This window comes from Mytilus galloprovincialis, chromosome 7 (genome assembly GCF_965363235.1).
Source record: "Mytilus galloprovincialis chromosome 7, xbMytGall1.hap1.1, whole genome shotgun sequence".
Classification (NCBI taxonomy): Eukaryota; Metazoa; Mollusca; class Bivalvia; order Mytilida; family Mytilidae; genus Mytilus; species Mytilus galloprovincialis.
In genome coordinates this window covers 39930816-39955267 of record NC_134844.1, presented here as the reverse complement: position 1 = coordinate 39955267, position 24452 = coordinate 39930816, and the positions used below count along the sequence as shown (strand labels likewise).

The window sequence follows — 24452 nt, the reverse complement described above, 5'->3', positions numbered from 1 at the left end:
TGGCTTCTCCAAATCAAGAATTCATGTCTGACACTTGAAATCACCAAAGACTTACTGTCATGTACAAGAGCTATATTTATGATTCTAAATCATACTCAGTTAGTTTGGTTGACAAAATTTAATATTGTCAATTCAGTAAGTCATAAATGTATGACATCATGTCTTGCACAAGAAAATTTACACTACACCTTTAAAAAAAAACGTTGTCTTTTCCATGCCAATCAGTTTGAATTTTTGTTAATAAATATGTAAATTTATTGGACATAAATAGCTGTATGCCATATAACAACATCTAGGTTTTGGTTTAAAAAGATTGCTCTTTATAATGCATTAAAAAAAAATGATATCTTGAGAGAATTGTAATAATTTGCAAAAGACCCAGTGTTCATCTACAAAAAATAAAGAATAATTCCTTTAACAAATTTGAGTCATGCATTCAATATAAAAAGGAAAGAGAAATATTATGCAAGTTTTGTATTGTAGACACTATGAAGAGGAGCAGAGAATACTATTTCAGCAACTGCAAGAGAAATTGAGGAAAGACAAGAAAAAAATGATAAGGTAAAGTACAAACTGTAAACAAAATATACTGAGTAAAAGAAGTTGAGCATTATTTTATGTAAAATTGAGAATGGTAATGGGGAATGTGTCAAAGAGACAACGATCCGACCATAGAAAAAACATCAGCAGAAGGTCACCAACAGGACTTCAATGTAGCAAGAAATTCTCGCACTTGGAGGCGTCTTTCAGCTGGCCCCTAAACAAATATATACTAGTTCAGTGATAATGAACGCCATACTAATTTCCAAATTGTACACAAGAAACTAAAATTAAAATAATGTAGCATTTTTCTAAAATCACAAATAATGTTGCATTTGTATGGATTGTTTGAGAACTTTGCTGAATTGAAAATTATAAGTATTTTAAATTCTGTATTGACCATTTAGAGCATATCAAGTGACTGAAGGCACTATATTATCATTTTGATATTTGTAATTACAGTGTTCTCCTAGAAGCACAAAAGCAAAAGATGAAAGGTATTGGTGATAATACAGGTACGTTTTTTCAGATCAGAAAAGTTTTATAGCTATTCTGGCTTTGTAAATACAAAATCATTTTTGGTGACAAAATTACTATTTGATTTATAATATTTTGGGGTCTTCAATGGAAATGTGTTATTTTGATTGGCTAAAGTTCACACAGTTAAAATTCAGCATAGACTAGGGATATTTATACTTTGTTCTTTATTCCTGGTGGCCAAAACATTTTACAGCATTCCTGACATGATTGGAAGCAGTACCTCTGGCCAAGGGAAGCCAGTCAAAATGGTACGGAATTTCTAGTAAAATGTCGTCTATTTTCGGGAAAAAGTTAAAATGAACACAAAACCTATACACAGCCTGACAACTTATTGTATAATTTGTTCCACTGTGCAAGAGGACAAACAAATTTTGGCAGAATAATTTTAACAAAAATTTTTACAACAAAAACATTATATTTAAACTTCTTTTTATAGTTTGCTTACATACTTACAATGAACTTTCACTTTCACTTTCAGTAGCTACATGGATTTTTCTAGCATTCCACAGGGTCCGGTATTCGGACCCATTCCCAATGGCAAAAACCCTACATTTTTCCCAATTTTGGCAGCAAAATTCCCAAATGATCACAAAATTCATTTTAATCTTTATTATTCTTGACAGAGACGTTTTTTTTATTCAACCGCTAGCTTTATGTAAAAAAAAATCGCCAACAAGTAATTTGTAAATCCAAGTTGAAACATATTGAATGAAAACCACATTGACAAACAATGGCTGCCATAAATAAATAAACAGGAAGTGTGGGAATAAACTAAAACCAGGTCAAATCCGGAAACGGACAAGTATATAAATCCGGGTTTGTCAATCAAATACAGTAAATAAAAAATGAAAAGAACCAAACATGTGACAGCTATCATAGCAACACTAAAATTGAAAACTAAAAGATATATAAAAAAGAAAATAGAAACAGGATATATTTTATACAGAACTTAAAATATTTTATTTCACAAATTTTCATGTCAAAATCAAAAAAATGTAACAATCCTTTAAGAAGTTGGAACTCATTATTTTGATACTCAAATAAACTGAAATGCCATGTTGTTATATTTAAAAAACAAAGAAGGTGTAGTCCTTACTTTATTTTCACCAACAACAAATAATTTTATGAACTAATCACACTAAAACTAACATCTGGTATATTGGTTGTTTTTCCCAATTTCATTGAAAACCGCGTTAAAAAATTCCCTAAACTGGCCAGGGTCCTTTTTCCCAAAATACCCAGATAAACCCCTGTAGCTATTTATTACATTACTTACCATAGTAACATTGTGACGTTTAAATTTTTGTACTTCAGCATGACTTTATGTTTTAATTTTATCCTGATGACAGTGCCCTAGGCACCGAAACATGTCGATCAATAAATTTCTGCAGCAGTCCCTAAAGTGTACTTGTTATAGACTTTCTACATTTTATGTTTTTTATCATAACGACCATGCATACCCCAGGTATCCACTTTAGGGACTCTATTGTACTACAGATTCACCAGGCGTTGGTTCACCTCCTTTTGCAACTTTTGGTTTTAGTTCAAATTAGTTATTACTATGTTTTAACATTTAATTACTTTTTAGGGTCAAAAAATGTTTCAAAGACTTCAGAAAGGTTAAAGCCAAAAGGTGTGTCACAGGTATGTCTTGGTGTCAAAAACTTTTATGGAATAAATAACAAAACAATTGGTGTGCCAGTCTACAGTAACATGTACGTGAGATCTTAAAGGGTGTCTAGGAATGTGATGATAATTTTATACTGGAAAGATGAAAATAGTAAAAAAAGCTATGAATCTAATGATATACTGTTAAATAAAATTATTTTCATGAGTACCAATGTTTATGGACTGAGCAAAAATCATATTTTTGTAAATATTTTATCTAGTATTTAAGCCAGAGTCTCTATAGAAACTTATTGAAAACTTGTACTTCCTCGAACTTTGAAATCCATAATAATTGTTATCCAGAGATTAATGATGAATCCACGGTATGCTTTAAGTAAGCTTTAAAAAAATGGGGAGATAAAAAGGGATTTTTTTTACATTATTGGTTGTATATCAATTTGAATTACTAAACAAAAGGATATTGTTTGGTAAGTGTTTTGCAAGTCTTTTTCTTCCTTCATGTCTATTTTAATGGAATATCATCTACAATAACTGTGAGCAAATGGAAAGTAGAATGTTGATGACTCTTTTTGAATCTTTAGAAAATTGAGTCCTATTAAAAATTTGTGTTTCAAAGAGAAACTTTGCAAGATATTGATATAAAAAGAGTTACTTGTAATGATATTAATGCAGATTTTAAAAAAAATATTTGTAGTGCATGAACACTTTAGTTTTAAATTTGAGGAATAGGGTGTGAATCTCAAGTAAATTGTAGAATTTTGGATTGCAACACTTTAGTGATCACAGTTAAAAATACATAAAGCCAAAGATTTTTTGTAACGGAAGACAAGCATTGACAATAAAATAAAAAAAAAATTTCAATCAGAGGATAATTTCTTTTTCTGTCTATGACACAGATACAGAGAGATAAAAAGAGATTCTTTAATTTCTTTTCAGAAAACTGCACTTTCACGGGCCAAATCAACACCAGTCCCTAGAGGACAATCATTGGAAGATTATGATCAAAATACTGATGGTTTGTAATTCATTTAAATTAGAATTTCTTTAAATAAAGAAAATTAAGCTTATCTGTCACAAACACATAACTTTATAGGATATTATTTATTTTTTTAAATCTTTGGTGTACAGTAGAGTCCCTGGTGTCCTAGCTGCAGGTAATATCGTGCATTAGCAGATATCGTCATATTAGCACTGTAACACAAATAAAATGATTTACCATATTTGGCCAATTTCCATTAAAAAATTGCATCATCAGATAATATTTTTTTTATTTAAGTCAAATATATATCAGATTGAAATAATTTTTGTTCTGTATCCTTGGCAGTGTTAAGTTCAAAGTCAACTATACTTCAAAGTATAAAATCTTTCCTTTATTCACAATAAGCTATTTTTGGAAGGCATGCACAGAATCACCGGACATTTGAGAAACTCTCAGAGCAGGAGTTTCCCTAATTTTGGACACACATTACACAAAAGCTGAGGACGAAACCAAGATTTTCTGAAATAAAAGTTCGTTTTGAATGTGATCACACATTATTATCCAATTGTTGGGTTTATCAGATGAATGAAGAGAAGTCATAAGTCTTAGGTGTGTGGACACACCGGACTGCACCGTACATGTTTTCTATATAATAGAGGAAGTTTTTTTAGTGTACATTAGTAACTAACTGAATGTCTTTAGAATTCATTAATTTATAAGAATCTGGATAAAATTATAAGAATTACTTCCCTTTAATAGGTATGTTTATGTTTGATGGAGGTGATGTTGACAGTGAGGAACAATTTTATCAGTCAGACGATGAATCAGAATCTGAAGAAGGAAGTAAGTTCTTAAAGAAGAAATACAGATGATAAATATAGAAATACAAAAACGTATCACTTGGAATTGTTATTGTAAAACTATTGGGATTTTTGCAAAGGTTCAATTAAGTTTTGCTTGCACAAATCTTAAGAAATGCTCTTTTAATGATCAAGTAAAGATATGATGTTTAATTCATGACAAAAATCAATACAATAAAGGTCTGTTCAATTTCAAAACTAATCAACTAGAACATTTATTAGAAGTTTATACAGAGTAACAAATATCTAAGCTACTAGTATGCTATTGATTAAATAACAATATTAATATAGTCAACTTTATTGCAGGTGATAGAGGTGAAAGAGAAGCTCCTTCAACAATGAAAAAGAATAAGTTAATATATTCAGCATCTGTGCCAATCTCAGTCCCCACTTGGTGCCCCGGTATTAGGGATACTGGTGACATTGAAGAGTTTGATGAAGATGGAGTAAGTCTAATTTCCACAGTAACAGGATAAACAAAAACTAAATACATTTAAGAACTGATTTCAAAAAGTAAAACACAAAAAAATACCAGACTCCAACTTCTCCAAGGTAAATTCAAATCAGAATGTCCACCATCAAATGGCAAAATAAAAAGCTCAAACACATCAAATAAATCATATTCCTGACTCAGAACACGCATTTCCTTATTTAAAACAAGAATGTGTCCAAAGTACACGGATGCCCCACTTGCACTATCCTTTTGCTCGTTCCATGGACTGTAAAAATTGGGCAATAATCTAATTTGGCATTAAAATTAGAAAGATTATATTATAGGGAACATATGTACTAAGTTTCAAGTTGATTGGACTTCAATTTCAGCAAAAACTACCATGACCAAAAACTTTAACCTGAAACTCCAACTTTAAATTTCTATGTTCAGTGGACCGTGAAATTGGGGTCAAAAGTCTAATTTGGCATCAAAATTAGAAAGACCATATCATAAGCAACAAGTGTACTAAGTTTCAAGTTGATTGGAATTCAGCTTCATCAAAAACTACCTTGACCAAAACCTTTAACCTGAAACTCCCCTTTCATATTTTATGTTCAGTGGACCATGAAATTGGGGTCAAAAGTCTAATTTGGCTTTAAAATTAGAAAGATCATATCATAAGCAACAAGTGTACTAAGTTTCAAGTTGATTGGACTTCAGCTTCATTAAAAACTACCTTGACCAAAAACTTTAACCTAAACGGAGTCACAGACCAGAAAACATAATGCCCCTCTACTTTTGTAGGTGGAGCATAAAAACATAATGCCCCTCTACTATCGTAGTTGGGGCATAAACATTTGTAAAACTGGTTTTATAGCTAGTTGAACCTTTCACTTGTATAAAAGTTGCATAAAAGTCCATTATAGTTACAACAATGTGTGCAGACATAGTAGGTAAAAATGTCCAAAATATGGTACAGCAGTGAACATTATGTTATAATATTAATCACTATAAAAATGTCACTTAACTTCAAAATATGATATTTCAAGCATGGCATGATGCTCTATGCTTTCCTTTCTCAATTTTATTATCACATATACTTGTTATTTATATTTCAGGTATAATGTATTTTGTAAATAGGAATGAAAAGCCATGATTTTATTTATGATTTAAAACTTCCACATTGATTTGAAAACAAAACAAATTTTGAACTTTTTGATGACAGATATATTTCTACAAATCTATCTAAATAAATAAAAAATCTATGTATGTGTATCATTTCAGTCTCTCCCCACTGACCCAGAAAATATTGCAGCATCTATGCAAGCTTTGGCGCAGAGCATACATAATGATGAAAGATACATCTTTGGTGAAAGACCAAGGCCAAGGTTAAACACTGGTGATTTTACCAATCAATAGCAGTCTTTTATGTATTTTAATTAGAAATTATGGATTGTTGATCTTTCAAGTAATTGTTTGATTCCCGTCTATTATCAGTGCTTTCTAAACCTTGTTTTCATTAAGAACAGATCTAAGCAAAAATCTTACAGTTTATTTGAATGTGACATTGTGTATAGAATTTTTTTCAATGTATGGTTATTTTTTGTCACATGACCTGTAATTTGAAGTTTTCATATTGAAGATGATGATTTACAAGGGGATATACCTTCAGAGAAACAATACTTGCTTGCTTTTATGGAAAGATGTTTTTAATTATAGTACACATAACTTTATGGTTAGATCAGTAATGGTTATGTATTTAAAAATATTAGACATGGAGGTCAACTAGCTCATAAAATTACTCATTTTAATCATAGGGCATTTTTAATTTAAGTTTTGTTTATAGTAAATGTACTTACTAGGAGCTGAAATAAATTGATTTGTTGCTTTTATCGGTAATACATTGTATTTTAAATTTACAAATGAAAGCAGGTGCTTGTTTTAACATGGCATTACACATTTTGACAAACAGTGTTTTTTTAGTCTATATTTTAGCTATTGTCATAGTATAAACAATCAAATGTAAGTAAATGAAAAAAATCTTTGTCAGTACAAATTATGTTTCAATGATAACAAATACTGTTCTTCCATCAGTACAAAATATATATCAATGATGATAAATACTGTAAGGGCTGTTCCATTAAAACATATGATAAATACTGTAAGGGCTGTTCCATTAAAACATATGATAAATACTGTAAGGGCTGTTCCATTAAAACATATGATAAATACTGTAAGGGCTGTTCCATTAAAACATATGATACTGTAAGGGCTGTTCCATTAAAACATATATAGTACTCAGGAAGGCACTTTAAAAACAGAGTAACCACCTACAGAGGCAAATTAATTTTGCACTTGCATTTCCACTATGTAAAATCATAGATGACATCCACCCATAGTTGAGATTTTGAAGGGCCTTCTCTGGACCCATGTATGTTTTTTTTATGGAACAGCCCTAAATTGAATCTAATTTGCTTTCTTGTTTTCTTTTCTTCTTTTTTTTTGCTGAATTTTATCTGACTTTTATTATTGATATTCCTTATTATTTTCTAAGCTTTATTAGAAGACTTTGAACACTTTGTGTGAATATGTCCTTTAGGAATATAGCTAAAAGAAGATATCAGGAATATCATGAGGATATAGTATATAAATGCATTGTATTTTAAATGATTTATTCCGTCTGCAGGTTGTAATTATTATGTAAAAAATGTTTAACATGTGATGTTTTTTTAAATAATCCTTCATTCAAACATTGTTTAATTTGATCTCGGTTGTAAAACCAAATTCAATTGTCAGGTACTAGTCATATTATAGATGAACTAATCTAGTTTTATTTCATTGGGCATACCTAAAACAAGTATTTAAAAAAGGGATTGTCAGTTTTTAAAAATACAAATCATATTATTCTAATTTGAATCTAAGCTTGAAATGCCGGATAGCTATTCTTTTGATAGGTTTTCTTTTAATCACAATCTTTAAACAACAAAAATAGATCATTTGTGAAGTTAATATACTGTTTTTATTTTTAAATCATGTGTAAATTTTACATTGTTCATTTGGATGAGTGTCTTAGAACTCACAAGAGTAGATCTAGAATTCAGTAGTACCTGTTTTAATTTATTGAAAAATTAAGTTTGTGTAAGAGACTTGGTTGATGGTGTCTTCTTTCTGTATGTTTTGGGGAATTTAGAATCTTCCATATTATGTGGTCACTTTTATTTATGAAGACCTTTTGATTAACTGTATGTTTATTATGGTTAACTTGTATTGTTTTGTTGACTTGCTGTCTTATTCAGACAGTTATTTCATGTTTCCTTTTATTCATGTATGATATGAAGATGTATTAAGGAAATATCCTTGAAATGGTTTGATTGTGTCCAGAATTTTTAATAAGAACATTTTTCTATGCAAAGGATCCTTAATTTCCCTTTTCTGTGTATAGCAACTCTATATATTTCCTTTTTTTCCAAAAATATTGGTATGATTATTAAGATGCTGTGTACCAGTTTTGAATATAGGCAAATTGAAGCTTGCTATATGGTATGGGAGCTATCCTATTGGTGAAGACTATATGTTGAGATCTACATATGTAATGTTTGTGAAATTTTGTTGATGGTTCACTGTCTTGCTGTCTCATTAAAAATTATCCAACATTTTCTCTGTATTAGATATCCACAGTTTGCAGTAATGTGCAAAAATATTCTTAGTTACCTATTTAGGTTATAAAATGTATATACAATACCATGAGAAAACTCCCTCGACTAGGGGAGATAATTCACAAAAATCATTTATATATGAACACTTTTATTAATTTAAGAGCAGATTTCCTCAAGTAAGTGACCTAGAAACAATCTTTTACTTTAAACTTTTATTTATCAAAGCAGGTTCATCATTCTATGCTTTCAAAATTGACTAAATTCAACAAATAAAACTTAATAATTTTATATTTCTTGAAATGATTTTTTTTTACCTAGGGCAGTCATTCAGGAATTTTGCAAGAAAGACATTTTTGTGTTATTATCTAGTCCATCCATTGATTTCCATGTAAATTGATTTTTTCATTTTATATATATACAATGATGTTTAGAAGTTTGCCTTTTTGTACAGTTATAACTTTGCTGTTGGATAAATGATATTACATTGTCTGAATTTGTAATGAAATACTTGTAATAAATATTGCTTTTAGAAAAAAAATGTTAATGAATCATAACTTATTAATGAGTTTGATTATAAGATCTTATAACTGCTTACATCAACTTAAACATTGTCTCATCTGCAATCATACCACATCTTCTTATTTTTATGCTGATTAATAATTGTTAGTGATTTAGATTTAGAACTATGTGATGTTCTAGGAAGACATCCACGGAAGATGCTTTTGTGAGTGACATTCTTCCTATGGAAGTTTATTTTACAGCATGTTTTAAGAGTTTAACTTTTGATATAGTATAAATCTAGATTAAATTAAGATAATTTTATTCCATCCTCTATATTTATCCCTGAAACAGTTCAGGAGTATGAATGACATTGCATATACATTTAGTTGATGCTTGTGATGTAGTTAGTTTAACAAATTAGATTATTTTTTCTTGTGTACTTCCAAAGGACAGTCACAATTTTGTTTTGTTTACTTAGATATGTCATATTATCTCATAGGTGGATCCAGGAGGGGGCCCTGGGGGGCCCGGGGCCCCCCTTTCGTGGGAAAAATTTGGTTGATTATATAGGGAATCATTGAAGCATAACTGGAGCGGGCTCCCCCTTAGGTCAGTCAGCGGGCCCCCCCTTAGGAAAAGTTCTGGATCCGCCACTGTATCTGTTATATGTCCTACACTTTGTAAAATTTTACAGCATTCTTTATAGGCCTTCTATGTTTAATCAGCATGTTTATAAAGTTGAAACTATCAAATAACATCAGTTGGTTAAAGTGTTTCAACTGGATAATGGCCAAATCAACATACTGAATTTCTGCCATGACTGAGGTAGGCATACAGACTCCTTCCCCATAATGTTTGAATTTAGGTCAGCTTTATCACCAAGACTTTGAAAGCCTTGATTGACAGTGTTGATACAATCCAAGGAGGGAGAGTAGAACATCAAGGTTAAAATTTAACTTCTTGGTGTACATTGATATTGATGTTATTTGGTGGAAAGTACCTGTATAATTATGTAACTGAACTATTAAATTGGAAAACCTGTCATGCTGTAAATGCTATAAATAGAATCATTGCAATCTAATTATAGATGATCATCATTAGTTAGTTTATATTTGGTGCTCTTTGTTGTGATTGTATGTGAAAATTATTATACATATATCATGTTTTCTGCTGGGAAATACTGTAAAATCAGAAATTATTGTATGCATTTATTAATGATATTTCTGAAGACGGATCTAAAATGGGAGATTAATTATTGTGTTCTTATTTAATATTGCGAAAATCACCAAGTTGCTTTATTTGCATTAATAAAAACATGCAATAATTTCTGAATTTTCTGTATAACATTTGCTGAATTTAGATTCATGTTTAGGGTAATGAAAAATACAATTGTTTACTCTTTACATAGATGGAGCTGTATGAATATCAGTGTGGATGAAAGACTTAGTGTTTATTTGTTATTGTATAATTCTAGAAAACGGCTGATTATTAGATTTGGTGCATTAATGTCATAATTTGTTAAAGGGGCTTAGTTAGTATAAAACAAAAAGAAAGATTGTAGTAACTATAGAAAATTATATAGAAATGTTTTATATGTTTACTTTTTAAGGAGTAAATCAAGGATAACTGTTCATGATATTTTTATGTAATGTTTCATTTTTGCATCTGTTTCTGGACAGTTTGACTTTTCACAAATGAACTCTTATTTGAAAAAAAAACAGTTTCTGCTATTTTTTATTTAATGGAAATATAAAATTAATATTTGTCTTCTATTTATTGGATAGGATATCAAAATTAACATCAAAAATTTTAATGAAATCTACCAATAAATTATAAATTTTTTATGGTAATTTGTAAAGTATTGATAATTTGTTTATAAGGATTGATTTTATACAAAGATTAACCAGCATGACAAAGCTACCCTATTGAAAAGAAAACTCAAATTAAGTGCTATTTTTGTGAGTGTTTTTAAAAGATTTTAACTAAATGGTAAACCTGTTGTCAGAAAAATAAAATGATAAAGAGAGAGAGTGAAGTAGAATAGCTAAAATTGTTAGTTTAGTATATACATATGTTTTGACGGAGGAGAAAGAAATCAGCATTGTAGAGTATTTTAGAGTTATTTTCATAATGTTTGTATTTTTAAGGTTTGGATGGCTTGCTTTGTTTGTATAAATATTTGCTCAAGCATTGTAATTAAGATTGACATCTGAAATTGATAGGTAGGCAGGGCTACAGCTTGTATACATTATACTCATAGATGTTATTAGATGTTTTAAGTATAATGTATACAAGCTGAAGCTATGCCTATCTTTAGATTGCAGATGTCAATCTTTATTAAAAATCCTTCATCAAACATTTATACAAACAAAGCAAATTAGCAGGCAAGCCAGCGAAACATTTAAATTACAAGTATTAGGAAAATAGCTTAAGTTTAACTTTCAATTAGTTATATATTTCAATATTTCTATGTTTATTAAAAGATTCACAAGTTTTTGTCCTGATTCTCAGAAATGTTCAGTCGAGGGTAATTTCTTTTGAAAAAAATCATCAAATAATCATTAAGTTGAACCACTCAATAACAATTTGAATATATGATTGTTGTTGTTGTAGTAAACAACAACAAAAATATGTCACGGTTTATAGAAATCATCTGGTCTAGGGTAATCTTTTGCCATGTTTGTGCTGACCACAGATTGGTTATGTAAATAATGGATAAATAATTTGAATCCTTTTCACAGATCTGATGACCTTATGAGAAAGTTAGACAGACAAATCTGTTTCCTGTTTGCCTATTTCCATGCCATAAAGCAATGACAAATAGAAGCAAAAATACTGGTTTAAGTATTCATTTTTAAAGGATAACACTTTCATGTTTGTTAGCAAGTTGCTGATGTTCAAATATTGTTTTGTGCTAATTCGATAAATTAGTTCTGTTTCTTAACATCCTATTTCAAACATCAAATTCTTCTTTTTGCATGATGAGGTAAATCAGAAAGTGTGCTCCAACCCCAACTGCCTTTATTTCTGAATCTGTTCTGAATAAAAACAACTTTTAATTGAGTAACATGCAGAGAGTTTTTATTAATTATATTTTATGTTATAATTTTACCTTGTTTTAGAGCATGTTTATGAAGGAACATAACATTGTCATTGATGTATTGCACATGGTTGTGGTACTTGATTTTCTCAATCAAATAAATTGAATGGAATCATTGTTTTTGTTGTTTTTCGTTTTATTTTAAGCAAGTGTTAAAGGGGCAGTCTAGCTAATAGATATATAAAAAAAATCAATATATTATTTTTTTTGCTCTATCATTAATGAAATTGAAATAGTGAAATAATAATTCGCTTTTAGCAGCCAGTATGGTTTAATTCTATCAAAATAAGCTAAAAAATAATGATTATGAATTATTCACTTGCAAGTGAATAATTTAACCCATAAGCTTGAGATTGATAACATGTGAATTGTATGTGTAAAGTTATTTAAAGGAAAAAAGAATGTCAACATTGAAGTGAAACAAAGGTAAATCATTTGATTGATTGATTCGATCCACAAAAAATCTTTCATATGCAGGTAAAAACGTTGATAAACATTTATTTTTAACCGGATTTTTGTGACAAAAATGTCGGTTATTGATTTGGGGATGTACGGCGGGCGGGCGGGCGGGCGTCAACCAAATGTCTGTGCATTTACTCAGGAACTGTTCATCCAAAGCTATTAAAATTTTAATATGTTGTTACTGACAACAAAATGAAGGTCAAGTTCAAGAATGACGATTTTGACTTTTACTGTTCAGGAGTTATGGTTCTTGAAAGATTGAAAAATGACGTTTCCAGTCGTGTCCGTGCATTTACGCATGAACTGTTCAACCAAAGCTTCCCAAATTTTAATATGTTGTTACTGATGAAAAAATGGAGGTCAAGTTCAAGAATGACGATTTTGACTTTTACCGTTCAGGAGTTATGGTTCTTGAAAGATGGAAAAATGGTGTTTCCAGTCGTGTCCGTTCATTTATGCATGAACTGTTCAATCAAAGCTTCTCAAATTTTAATATGTTGTTACTGATGACAAAATGGAGGTCAAGTTTAATAATGTCGATTTTGACTTTTACCGTTCAGGAGTTATGGTTCTTGAAAGATAAAAAAAATGGCGTTTCCATTCATTGCATTTACTCATGAACCATTCAACCATTCAACCTAAGCTCTTTCAAATTTTAATATGTTGATACTGATAACAAAATGCAGGTCAAATTTGACGATTTTCACTTTCCCCGTTCATCAGTTATGGTTAATGTGATATTGCCAGGACACAAATAAATGTTAATAAATCCGGTTTGCTGTCGTTGTGACAGCCTCTTGTTTATCTATAATATGAAATTAAATAAATCCAAAAGCACATGTTGCTTAATCTATTTATATCTATATTTATGTTTACATCGCTTATATGGTCATCTGATGACTTTAGAGCTCAACTTGATAGTTAATTAGATGGCCTCTAAAATACACGCAAAACGAAGCTACATATTTTTATGCTCGTGGCCTGTTAATTGTTTATTTAAGAATTTTGATAGTTTGGATAAATGTTTTACATTGTTATAAATCAAATATGAGAATTTGATTAAAATCGATGAACATGAATTTGACAGCTTGTGCCCCTTTAAAAAGTTAAAATGATTAAAGATCATTGTAACATTGGTTTTTAGCTTTTCTCATCATTTGGCATCCAACATATGTTGTCATCAGTAAACTACTACAAAATCTTCTCTGAAACTGCTAGGCGAAATTTAACATAACTTGGACACAATAATCATTTGGGTATTGTTATTTGCGTTATTGTCCTTTAATTAATTTTTTTTACCAAATATCTAAAAACTATGATAGATAGATAGAAACTGAAATAAGCAAAAATTATCAGCAAGACAATATTTACAAATAAGTCAACATGACTAAAATCATCCAATGACTGCTCACTCTTTAATGATGAATTTTATTTTTATTTGCATATCATTTTGATATCCTTTGTCTCTTCTTACCAAATTATAGTGTTTTTGCCTATTATCTTGAAAACTATAATAAATAGAAACACAATTTCTATTATAAAATGATTAGCAAGATAAAAAACAACAAATAATACAAATGGCCAAAATCTTCACTTGACTTATTAGAGATCTTGCTCTTCAATGGCAATTTTTACCATTTTTTTTTTAGCTTTTTGGCATAATATCTTGTCAATTTTGAAATACATTGAAATTATGAAATGATTTATAAGTTCGGAAGAATGGACAAAAATGCAAGATTGATTATTGCAAGTTCGATAAAATTTGCATACAGACATATGTAATTGAATGCATTGCCTACCGAATCACATGAATTGATATGACAAAAAAATGGCAACAATTTCTGAATTTTAAATGACAGACACTTGAAAAACACATTAAATGATAGGTGGGATAAACAAATAAATCAAGATGCACAGATGAGTGACAAAGGTATTTTAGAGTCTTTTTATTCTGGTGTCACTGATGAGTCTTTGTAGACGAAACCTATGCCTGGCGTACTGAATTTGAATCCTTGAATATATGATGGTTTTATCTTTTATCTTATTTTTCTTATGAACATGATGGTCAGTGGTTGTCGTTTGTTGATGTGGTTCATAAAAGTTAAAGTTTTTAAACATTTATTAGATTCATACACCATCCTGGATCATATTTCATTAACTGTAAATCTATTATGTGCATTCTTTTATCACACTTGAGGCATAGGCAGCAGCAAAAGTAGGCGGGACACTGGGTTCCGTGGAACCCTTACGACTTTTAAGTACATAGACAGACGAGAAAAAAATTGCACACATAAAAGAGACAGAATCAGTCTAGTTAAGTCTACTAGAATACATTAAACACAATAAAAGGAGGGGAAGTATACTGTTGAAATAGATGAATAAAACGATCTAGAGTAAACAATTTATTTTACAGATAAGATAATCTCTACTTGATGATATTTCCATAAAGAAATAACTTGTGTTATCAGAAGATTTCTTCCACATATTTCTATTTAAATGTATGTTAAAGCGACAGTATATTTCTATTTCCTATAGCGCAGAATTTCAAACTCTTTTTGTACTAGTTGCCATCCGTAGAATGCTTGCAAAACTTTCACAACAACGAGTTTATCAGAACTTTCAAAGTGTTCATGGTTATTGAAAACGAACTCGACTATTGATTTTAAATCGAAATCTACAAACGTAAGCGTTTGATGTTTAAATTTAGGTCTGATGCTAAATATATCTTTCAAACTATCAGCACTCATTCTGTGCTTTAGATTTATTCTTTCATCTTTCAAATCGACAAAACCACATAGTCCCCATTCATGGGTATCGAATTTCAAGAACACCGTTGTCAAACAAATAGCATTTAAGTCACTCCCTAAGAGTTCAAGTCCAAGTTTTTCTTTTAGTCCACGTGCTGCAGTATTTACTAAATCAACATAGGTTTTACCATTTTGTACATTGTAATCCAGGTGCGATGCACTTTCGAAGGCACCACATGAAATAATTCCTGGTTCAGTTCTATCATCTCTTTGCTCACAAGGCGGAAATACAATTTTCTGAGGATTGTCAGGACCTTCATTCGTAAGGACTGCCACGTGCAAGTCAAATGTGTTACTAAAATAGGGATGTACGTCTGCTTTCGAGGGAAGTTCTTCAATCTTCTGGTGACTTGAAAAATCTTTCCATATTTTTTTCATAGACATGTAATGAACACTATCAGACTGCTTAAAAATAAGGTCAATTAGTTGATTCTCTTTCTCACCCGTTCTTGCAAATGACAACCCCTTCAAAGCTACAGTTTGATGTTTGTCTGTTTCTTGAAATGTTTCCAAATTGTCCTTATATTCTGCTTCAAGTGTCCATTGATCTGGTATGTCTCGATATGCGAGCTTTTCAACTTCAACGAGACATTTCAAATCTGAATGATCATATCCGGTAGGTCTCATTTCAGATTCGTAGAAACCAATTTGCGACGCCTCTTTGTTAGTACATGAGTCAGCAACAAATATGTCGGTCTTATCAAGAAAGCCACAACTAAAAAAATCTGCTTCAGTCTTCTGGTTTGCTTGCATGAGATGTAGATTTTTTTCCAAACAGAAGAAAAAATCCAAAATGTTTTTGGCTGTTGGCCTGTACTTTGGATCCACTCGACGACAGTTAAAAATCAAATCATTCAAGTGACCAGTTAGATTTTTGGGCAAATCTAGATCTGCTATTTTTTCTGTTAGATCCAGAGAGAGTGCTAATGTTTTTGTTGATATCTTCTCACAAGGTTGTTCACCTGTCAGCATGAATGTTAATACATTACCAAAGCAGTATATATCGGCTTTTTTATAATCTTCCAGTGACAACTCACAACCTAATCTTACTTGAAATACTTCAGGTGCATCCCATATCTTATTTGCAACACCAACAACAGAAGATATACTTGATTCGGAAAGATGATTGGTGTTAATTTGATGACCAGCATTTGAAAGTCCAAAGTCTGTCAGTTTTACGATAACTCTTCGCGGTCCAACTTCCACAAGAATGTTGTCCGGTTTAAGATCGTGATGAGCAATATTCTTGTTGTGAAGATAGTTCAATGCACGAATGATCTGCTGTCCAATATCCCAAACCATATCATCGCTAAGTCCTTTTATTTCATGAACTTTCATCCCTTCTACGTATTTAAAAAGATTTTGATCGATATACTCCATAACTAAAAACATCATTTCAACCATGTTTGTTTTCCTCACTTGTAAATTTAGTTCTTTCGCTTTTGTGTGCGTTATGTATCCTAAACCTCGAAATGCTATGATATTTTCATGGCTCAAGGAATACAGTAACCCTCCCTCACTTCTCCTTGATCTGGAACCTTCATTAAGTATTTTAATAGCCACCTTCGATTTTTCATATTTACTAGCGTATACGTGTCCAAAATGGCCGCATCCAACTTTTACCCATATTGGATCCAGATCATCCACGTTGATATAACGGACAATTTCCTCCGCCAACGTTTTTGTATAGTCATGGATTGAATCCAGTAGTGTTAGTGATCGATCGATATCTTCTTCAGTAAAATTTTTTCTTTTAAATGACTCGATCACTCTTTTCAATTTATCGAACGACTCCATATTTTCCACTTCACACATGTGATCCAATTTTCTTGTATGAAACATTTACCTGCAGATAAGTCTTTTATCTAAACTAAAACAAAAATTAATGTAAGTATGCAATATTTATCTATAAAGTTATGAATACCTTGACCTTTTTATTATTGTATTGAATTGTAATATTTCTGATAAAACCTTTTAGTTATTTTGGTATGTTTCGGTAACTGTCCCCCACAAGTGCATGCGTTGCCCCAGGTTAGGCGAAAGGTTCGGCACCCGCAAACAAGTTTAACCTCGCCACATTCTGTTTGTAAATATTAAATGTAGAGAGTTCGTAGTTCGATTGCTTTCGTCTGTTTCAAAATATTTGTTTTTCGTTGATCGTTTTGTACATATTAAATGCTGTTAGTTTTTCTCGTTTGAACTGTTTTGCAATTTTCATTTGGGGCTTATGTCCATCATCTGTTGAGAATTGGTAATATTCCTATTTACAGATGAAAATTTGTGCTTTTATTCTGCCAAAATCTGCCATGATATTTTAATTCAAAAGAAGAATGTTTTATTAAGTTAAAACAAAGTGTTTTTCATTTTTATCGATTTGTCCATTTTTATTTAAAAGTCTCTCATAACTCTTTTGAGAGTGGCTCTCGAATGGTTTTATTTTGTACTTTTAATTAAAACATTATGCAGATATTATTGCGTAAACCCCTGATATCTGTAGTCTTTCGGAACACCGGATGTTATTCGGAACACTTCTGTTCTTTCTATGACCACCTTTCAAATACATGCGCAATAGCTTCTATGACCACCTTTCAAATACATGCGCAATAGCTAACTAATCTGTTGAATAAGCATTAGCATCTTAAGTTGCTATAGAGATATTTTACGTATGATCTGAAATTTATTATGATATAATATTTCCTTGCACACGATTACAAGCTGCTAATATTAACCTACATGCGTGTATTTTAATTAGAGTCAAACGTTGAAACCAGCTGTGTTTAGATCAGATTTCATGTAACCAATGCGATTTATATTCTGAACGAGAATAATTTAAAATACAATCTTTAAAAAAAGTATTAGTAGCATTTTGTTTTAGATTTTAAGTTTAGGGAAGATGTACATGATGTAAAAAAGCAAGCTATTTATTTTTTTATATTGAAATTAAAGGGAAGTCTTTCTTGCATATGATTTTTTGTGACTTTAATAAAAAAAAAAATTGGTTATTAAAAATGTAATTAAATAGATATTGAATATGAAAAAATAAAATAAAACGGAAACCTACAACTAAAATATATTAAAAAAAAATACACTTGACTATGCAAATTTTCGTTTTTTCGTTTGTTAATGCATTACGTGCAAACATTAATTTGTTTCTAACTTCAACCTGTTTAAGATTATTTGTTTCTACGTTTATAAAAGTATGTTTTTCAACAACATGAGCATGAATTATTGAAAGTTCAATTAGGGTCAGAAAAGAATTATTAAACGCTGTTTCTACTTCTGTAGCAGTTAGAAAATAACAACAAACGCCTCAAAACGTTTTCAAAACTTTAGTTAGAAACAATTGCACCCTAAAAGTGCCGCTTTAATCATAAATCTTAAAATTAATCATGCATGCAATTTCGGTAGACTTAATAGGGTCAGCGATAAGATATCAAATGTCTATTTTCAGATACCGAGTGATGACAGATGCAGATCGATGCATTACGTTTGCGCGCATTACCATTACATTTGCGCGCAGCTTTTGATTACAATTGCGCGCATTTTTTGACAGGTAAACCCAGGTAAAATACAGATGATAATACTTATTTAATTATAATTTGTTAAATTATTAACAAATATAAGTTCTCATTCCGTTAGTATTAGTCCCCAGCTCACCAACGATGAGGTTGGAGTTGGATTTCGAGAAAGATAAGTCCGTTTTATTATGCACAAGCACTTAATCCTAGAAATATATAAAGATAAAAATTATAAAATGCTAAAACATACCTAATCCTTAAGGTTAAAGTATTGATAAAATAAGTGTAAATATATAATTGAACCTTACTTTAATTGTTGAGTGTTAATATTTTGTACTTTATAGTGCACTTTATAATAATACCAAGGACACAAGTGTTTAAGATTATTAGAATACAAGTTTATTGCTTAATTATGATTAATTTGTCAGAGAAAAGGATTTCTTAACCGGTTAAAAAAATCAATATCTTAGCCAATTTCTTACTTAAACACTTTTCCAATTAATTTTTAAATTTCAAAATCAAAGTTTGTTCAAGTAATATCTTTGCATATAAATTGATACGTTGTATGTGTCTGAAAGTTTCAATAGATTCTTAATTTTGAAAGGCTATATGAATCTTTATTATTTTGTTATACCAGAGCTTTTGTATTATCTTAAATAAACTTGCCATGTTTGTTTAAAATAAAATTATTGATATTAAATTGCTTTGTTTTTTGCATTTACTTTTTCTTTCACTTAAAATATATAGGAAGATGTGGTGTGAGAGTGCCAATGAGACAACTCTCCATTCTAATGACAATTTAAAAAAATAAACCATTATAGGTCAATATTGGAAATCAATTAATTTTTCATTCAAAACAGATTCACTTTAAAATTCAGAAGATGTGGTATGAATGTCATTGACACAACTCCCTTTCAAGACACAATGTGGTACAATTAGGCAAAACGTAAATTTACAGGTTACATTGTTTTCTTTCAATACAAACCATCTCAGTGATCAGTAGGTTATACAGTGCACCCAAATGACTAGACTAGTATAAGAGAAGAAGGATAGGTCAATATAAGAAACCTACAAGGCTACTTCAGTTCAATTTAAATATTTAGATTATTCTAATGAAATAATCAAATGTCAGAGAGAAAATGTGTTTTTGAAGTGGTAGGAATACCAAAGAGAACTCTCCAGTAAGATACAGTGTAGTTAAAGCAAGGACTAACAGGTTATAATACAGCCTTCAATATTTGGCTCACTTTGAACTGCATCCTACTAAGGTTACCAAAAACACTGTTATAACAATTCAAATAACATGCTTCTGACTAAAACATGTGCTTATGAATATACCTGTTTTAAAAAATCTTACATACATACCATAAAACATTAATGTAACTATACCATGTAAAAGACACTTTTTAAAAGTTAATGAAAGAACATGTTCAAATATAAAAGGAACACCTTACAATTTTCATAATTGTGAATTTTCCTTGTTCAAATAACTATGAACATACACTACAGCTCAGGTTGATTCTGCTTTGTCTACCGGCCCACCAAAGGAGTGGGCACCGGGTGGGCAAAAATTCTACATTGTACACTCTGCCCACCCATATGAGTGGGCATGTAGTTCCTTTTGTTTAATCTAAAAAAACATGCAACTACAATCACTTAAAAAAAGCAGATAAGCATTTGTAATCAATATTTTTACAAACAAGAGGTTATAGCTAGAGTGGCCACGGGTGGACAGGTGGAAAAAACAAAATCAAACACTGGCTGTTGTGTATCTCAAATTCCAATAAAAACAGCTATTAAATTTCACGTATTGCATTTCTTTTTTATAAGCACAAAATCATTAATTTGTTATTAAGCCTAGAAACCAACTCTTTTCTTAAAAAATATCTAATATTTAATACCAAACATGCATTTTGGGTTTACGATTGCATTTCTTTTTTTAAAGAAAGCAACTTGTATTCGTGTTTATATTGTACATGTAGAGAGATGAGATTATAATACAATACTTGATTTGATTTGATTTGACAATAAATTGAATGTCAAAATGATTACACATTATCACAATTGGTGATAAGGGATTGCACAAACGTCTATTCATGGAAAAGAAGTCAAATGTGTACACCCACTGTTTGGTTTAAACAATATTTTATTCACAATGGATTTAATTTAACATATGTACTTGAAAATATAATATAAGTGACTTTTAATAACATTCTGATTATTGTGTACTTGATTACTTGTTGCAATGTTTAGGGCAAATGTAAACTTGCTAAAATTTTATTTTAAACATATAAATAAAAATATCTAATTTTAACAATGAATTTGACAGATAAACAACTCTCGATTTTAAAATATTTCAACTAACATATATAATTTAAGTGTTTATGTCTACACTCAAACGGAAGTATGTATAATAAGATTTATCTTTCTATTTCCCATAGCGCAAAAAGTCAAACTCTTGTTGTACTCGTTGCCATCCATAGAATGCCTGCAAAACTTTCACAACGACTAGTTTTGCAGAGCTTGCAAAGTTTTCATGGTTATTAAAAACGAATGCAACCATTGTTTTTAAATCAAAATCAATAAACGTAAGCGTTTGGTGTTCAAATTTGTCTTTTGGTCCAGTGCTGAATATATCTTTCAAACTATTGGCACTAAGTCTGTGCTTTTGTTGTATTCTTTCATCTTTTAAATTGACAAAACCACACAGTCCCCATTCATGTGTGTCGAATTTTAAGTATACCGTGGTCAAGCATATTGCATCTAAGTCTCGCCCCACAAGTTCAAGACCGAGTTCCTCTTTCAGTCCACGTGCAGCAGTATTGACTAAATCAACATACGTTTTACCATTTTGAATCTTGTAGTCTGGTTTAGATGCACTTTCGACGGCACCGCAAGTAAATTTTCCAGGAGCAGCCATTCCCTCTCTTTGTGCACGACGTGGAAACAAAAATTTTTGAGTTTTGCCAGGACCTTCATCTGTAAGGACTGCCACATGCAGACCAAACGTGTTACTAAAATATGGATGCACGTCTGCCTTTGAAGGAAGTTGCTCAATCTTCTGCTGATTTGAAAAATCAATCCATATTTTTCTCATAGCCCTGTGATGAACATAATCAGATTCTTTAAATTTGAATTCAATAAGTTGATTTTCTTCTTCGCCTGTTCTTGCAAATGTCAATCCCTTCAAAGCTACAGTGGGGTTATTATCTATTACTTTATTCTTTGCCATTGTATGGAATTCATCTGAACTGTCGTTATAATCAATCTCAAGTGACCATTCATTTGGTCTGTCTCGATATGGAGCTTTTTCTACTTCAATCTGACAAATTAAATTACAATGGTCATATCCGGTAGGTCTTATTCCAGATTCGTAAAAACCCATTTGTGACGCCTCCTTGTCAGTACAAGAGTCAGCAACAAATATGTCTGTCTTATCCATGAAACCACAACTAAAGAATTCTGCTGCGGTTACCGGGTTTGTCTGCAAGATATATGGATTATTTTCCGAACTGAAGAAATCTTTCAAAATGTTCTCGGATGTCGGTCTCTCCGTTGGATCCTTTAGGTGGCACTTAGAAATCACGTTTTTCAAATGACCAGTAAGAGTTTTTGGTAAATCTGGGTTTGATAAGTTTTCCGTTGGATCATTGTAGTCGATCAGTGTTCCCGTTGATATTTTACAATAAGGTCGCTCACCGGTTAGCATAAAAGTTAAGACATTTCCAAAGCAATATATATCTGCATTTTTATAATCTTCGAATGACCATTCTCGACCAAACGTTTCTTGAAATACTTCAGGTGCACCCCATCTTACATTTGCAACGCTGGAACTGGACCCATTCATTTTTTTATCTCGAGGAGGATTGGTGTTTATTTGATTTCCGTCCGTTGCCAGCCCAAAGTCTGCCAGTTTTACGACAATTCTTCTTGGTCCAACCTCTAGAAGAATGTTATCTGGTTTGAGATCTCGATGCGCGATTTTGAAGTTGTGAAGATAGTTCAATGCACTAATGATCTGCTGTCCAATATCCCAAACCATATCGTATCGAAGTCCTTTCCTTTCATGGACTCTCATCCCATCTACGTACTTTAATAGATTTTGATCAATATACTCCATGACTAGAAACATCATTTCACCCTCGTTCTCGTCACTTACTTGTATATCTATTTTTTTCGCTTTTGTTTGTGATATGTATCCGATTCCTCGAAATGCTATAATATTTTCATGGCTCAGGGAATGCAGTATCTTTCCCTCACGCATCTTTGATTTTGGTTCTTCTTTAAATATCTTAATTGCCACCTTCGATCCCCCATATCTACTAGCGTACACGTATCCAAAATGACCAGATCCAACCTCTGTCCATTCTTGATCTAGATCATTTACGTTGATATAACGTACTATTCCCGCAGACAAAGTTTTAGTATAAGCACGGATTGAATCCAATAGCATGAGTGCTTGATCGATATCGTCTTCGGTAAAGTCTTTTCTGTTGAATGACTTGAGAACGTTTTTCAATTTATCAAAGGACTCCATCTTTTCTCTACTTATTTAAACTTCCTGATATGAAAAATTTACACAAAGAAAGGTCATTTACCTGAATCATGTGAACTAAAAATAAACATAATGATAGAATTTATTTAGCTAATTTTAGATACCACGTTCTTAATGTTATCATGGTTATAGTTGGTTTTAATTTCATCTCTTAAATTCTAATAATTTGTAAGAAAACTACTACAAATAAACCTTCGAACAACAAAACACACATAAAAACCAATTAACTGTTCTACAGAAATACTTTTGCAAGCATTTACATAACGCAACAAGATAATAAGTGTTGATCATGTTGATCCTACGACTTCTGTCGCAGAAAGCTCCACATAGTGATCCAGGCGACAATTGCTGCGGCTGAGGCTGCGGCGGTGTAAACATATTTCTTGAAAGCTTTTAAATTTTTCAGAAGGAAATACCTGGATCCTTTATAGTCTTTGATTTCGTTGTTATGGTTCAGTGACTACTTCAAAAAGTTAAATTTTTTAGTATTTAGTACCTTGCAAGGTTCTCATGCCCGTTAGGCAGATTTCACATGACCTCTATTTCATTTCATTGATCAGTAAACAAGGTTAAGTTTTTCGGGGACAAGTCAATATTTCAAACTATATCCGATAGGTCTACTATATTAGGTGTATGGAATGATTGTAAGGTGTACATGTCCAACTGGCAGGTGTCATCTGATCTTAAACTCATTTTTGTCGAGCCTTCGATTTTAGTCGAAACAGCGAGACTAAGCGATCCTACATTCCGTCGTCGTCGGTGTCGTCGTCGTCGTCGGCGGCGGCGTCCACAAATATTCACTCTGTGGTTAAAGTTTTTGAAATTTTAATAACTTTCTTATACTATACTGGATTTCTATCTAATTTGGACAG

General features: G+C 31.2%; 3 protein-coding genes across 6 annotated transcripts in view; 1 reads left to right on the top strand and 2 right to left on the bottom strand.

Annotated features, from left to right (window-relative positions):
* Positions 1 to 12354, top strand: part of LOC143082977 (uncharacterized) — a 44395-nt gene extending 32041 nt beyond the window's left edge. For all 4 annotated transcript variants that reach the window (XM_076259030.1, XM_076259028.1, XM_076259027.1 and 1 more), the window contains exons 7-13: positions 484 to 561; positions 1003 to 1055; positions 2669 to 2724; positions 3646 to 3724; positions 4448 to 4531; positions 4855 to 4994; positions 6266 to 12354. In XM_076259030.1, the coding sequence (XP_076115145.1) occupies positions 484 to 561; positions 1003 to 1055; positions 2669 to 2724; positions 3646 to 3724; positions 4448 to 4531; positions 4855 to 4994; positions 6266 to 6400 (625 nt within the window). In that variant the 3' untranslated portion in view covers positions 6401 to 12354. The remainder of the gene's footprint in view (positions 1 to 483; positions 562 to 1002; positions 1056 to 2668; positions 2725 to 3645; positions 3725 to 4447; positions 4532 to 4854; positions 4995 to 6265) is intronic.
* Positions 12355 to 15089: 2735 nt separating this feature from the next.
* LOC143082974 (uncharacterized) lies at positions 15090 to 17317 on the bottom strand. The gene has a single exon (XM_076259023.1). It carries the CDS (start codon positions 17302 to 17304, stop codon positions 15223 to 15225), a length of 2082 nt encoding a protein of 693 aa, XP_076115138.1. The 5' UTR covers positions 17305 to 17317; the 3' UTR covers positions 15090 to 15222.
* Positions 17318 to 21233: 3916 nt separating this feature from the next.
* Positions 21234 to 23562, bottom strand: LOC143082972 (uncharacterized). The gene has a single exon (XM_076259022.1). It carries the CDS (start codon positions 23560 to 23562, stop codon positions 21454 to 21456), a length of 2109 nt encoding a protein of 702 aa, XP_076115137.1. The 3' UTR covers positions 21234 to 21453.
* Positions 23563 to 24452: the final 890 nt, after the last annotated feature.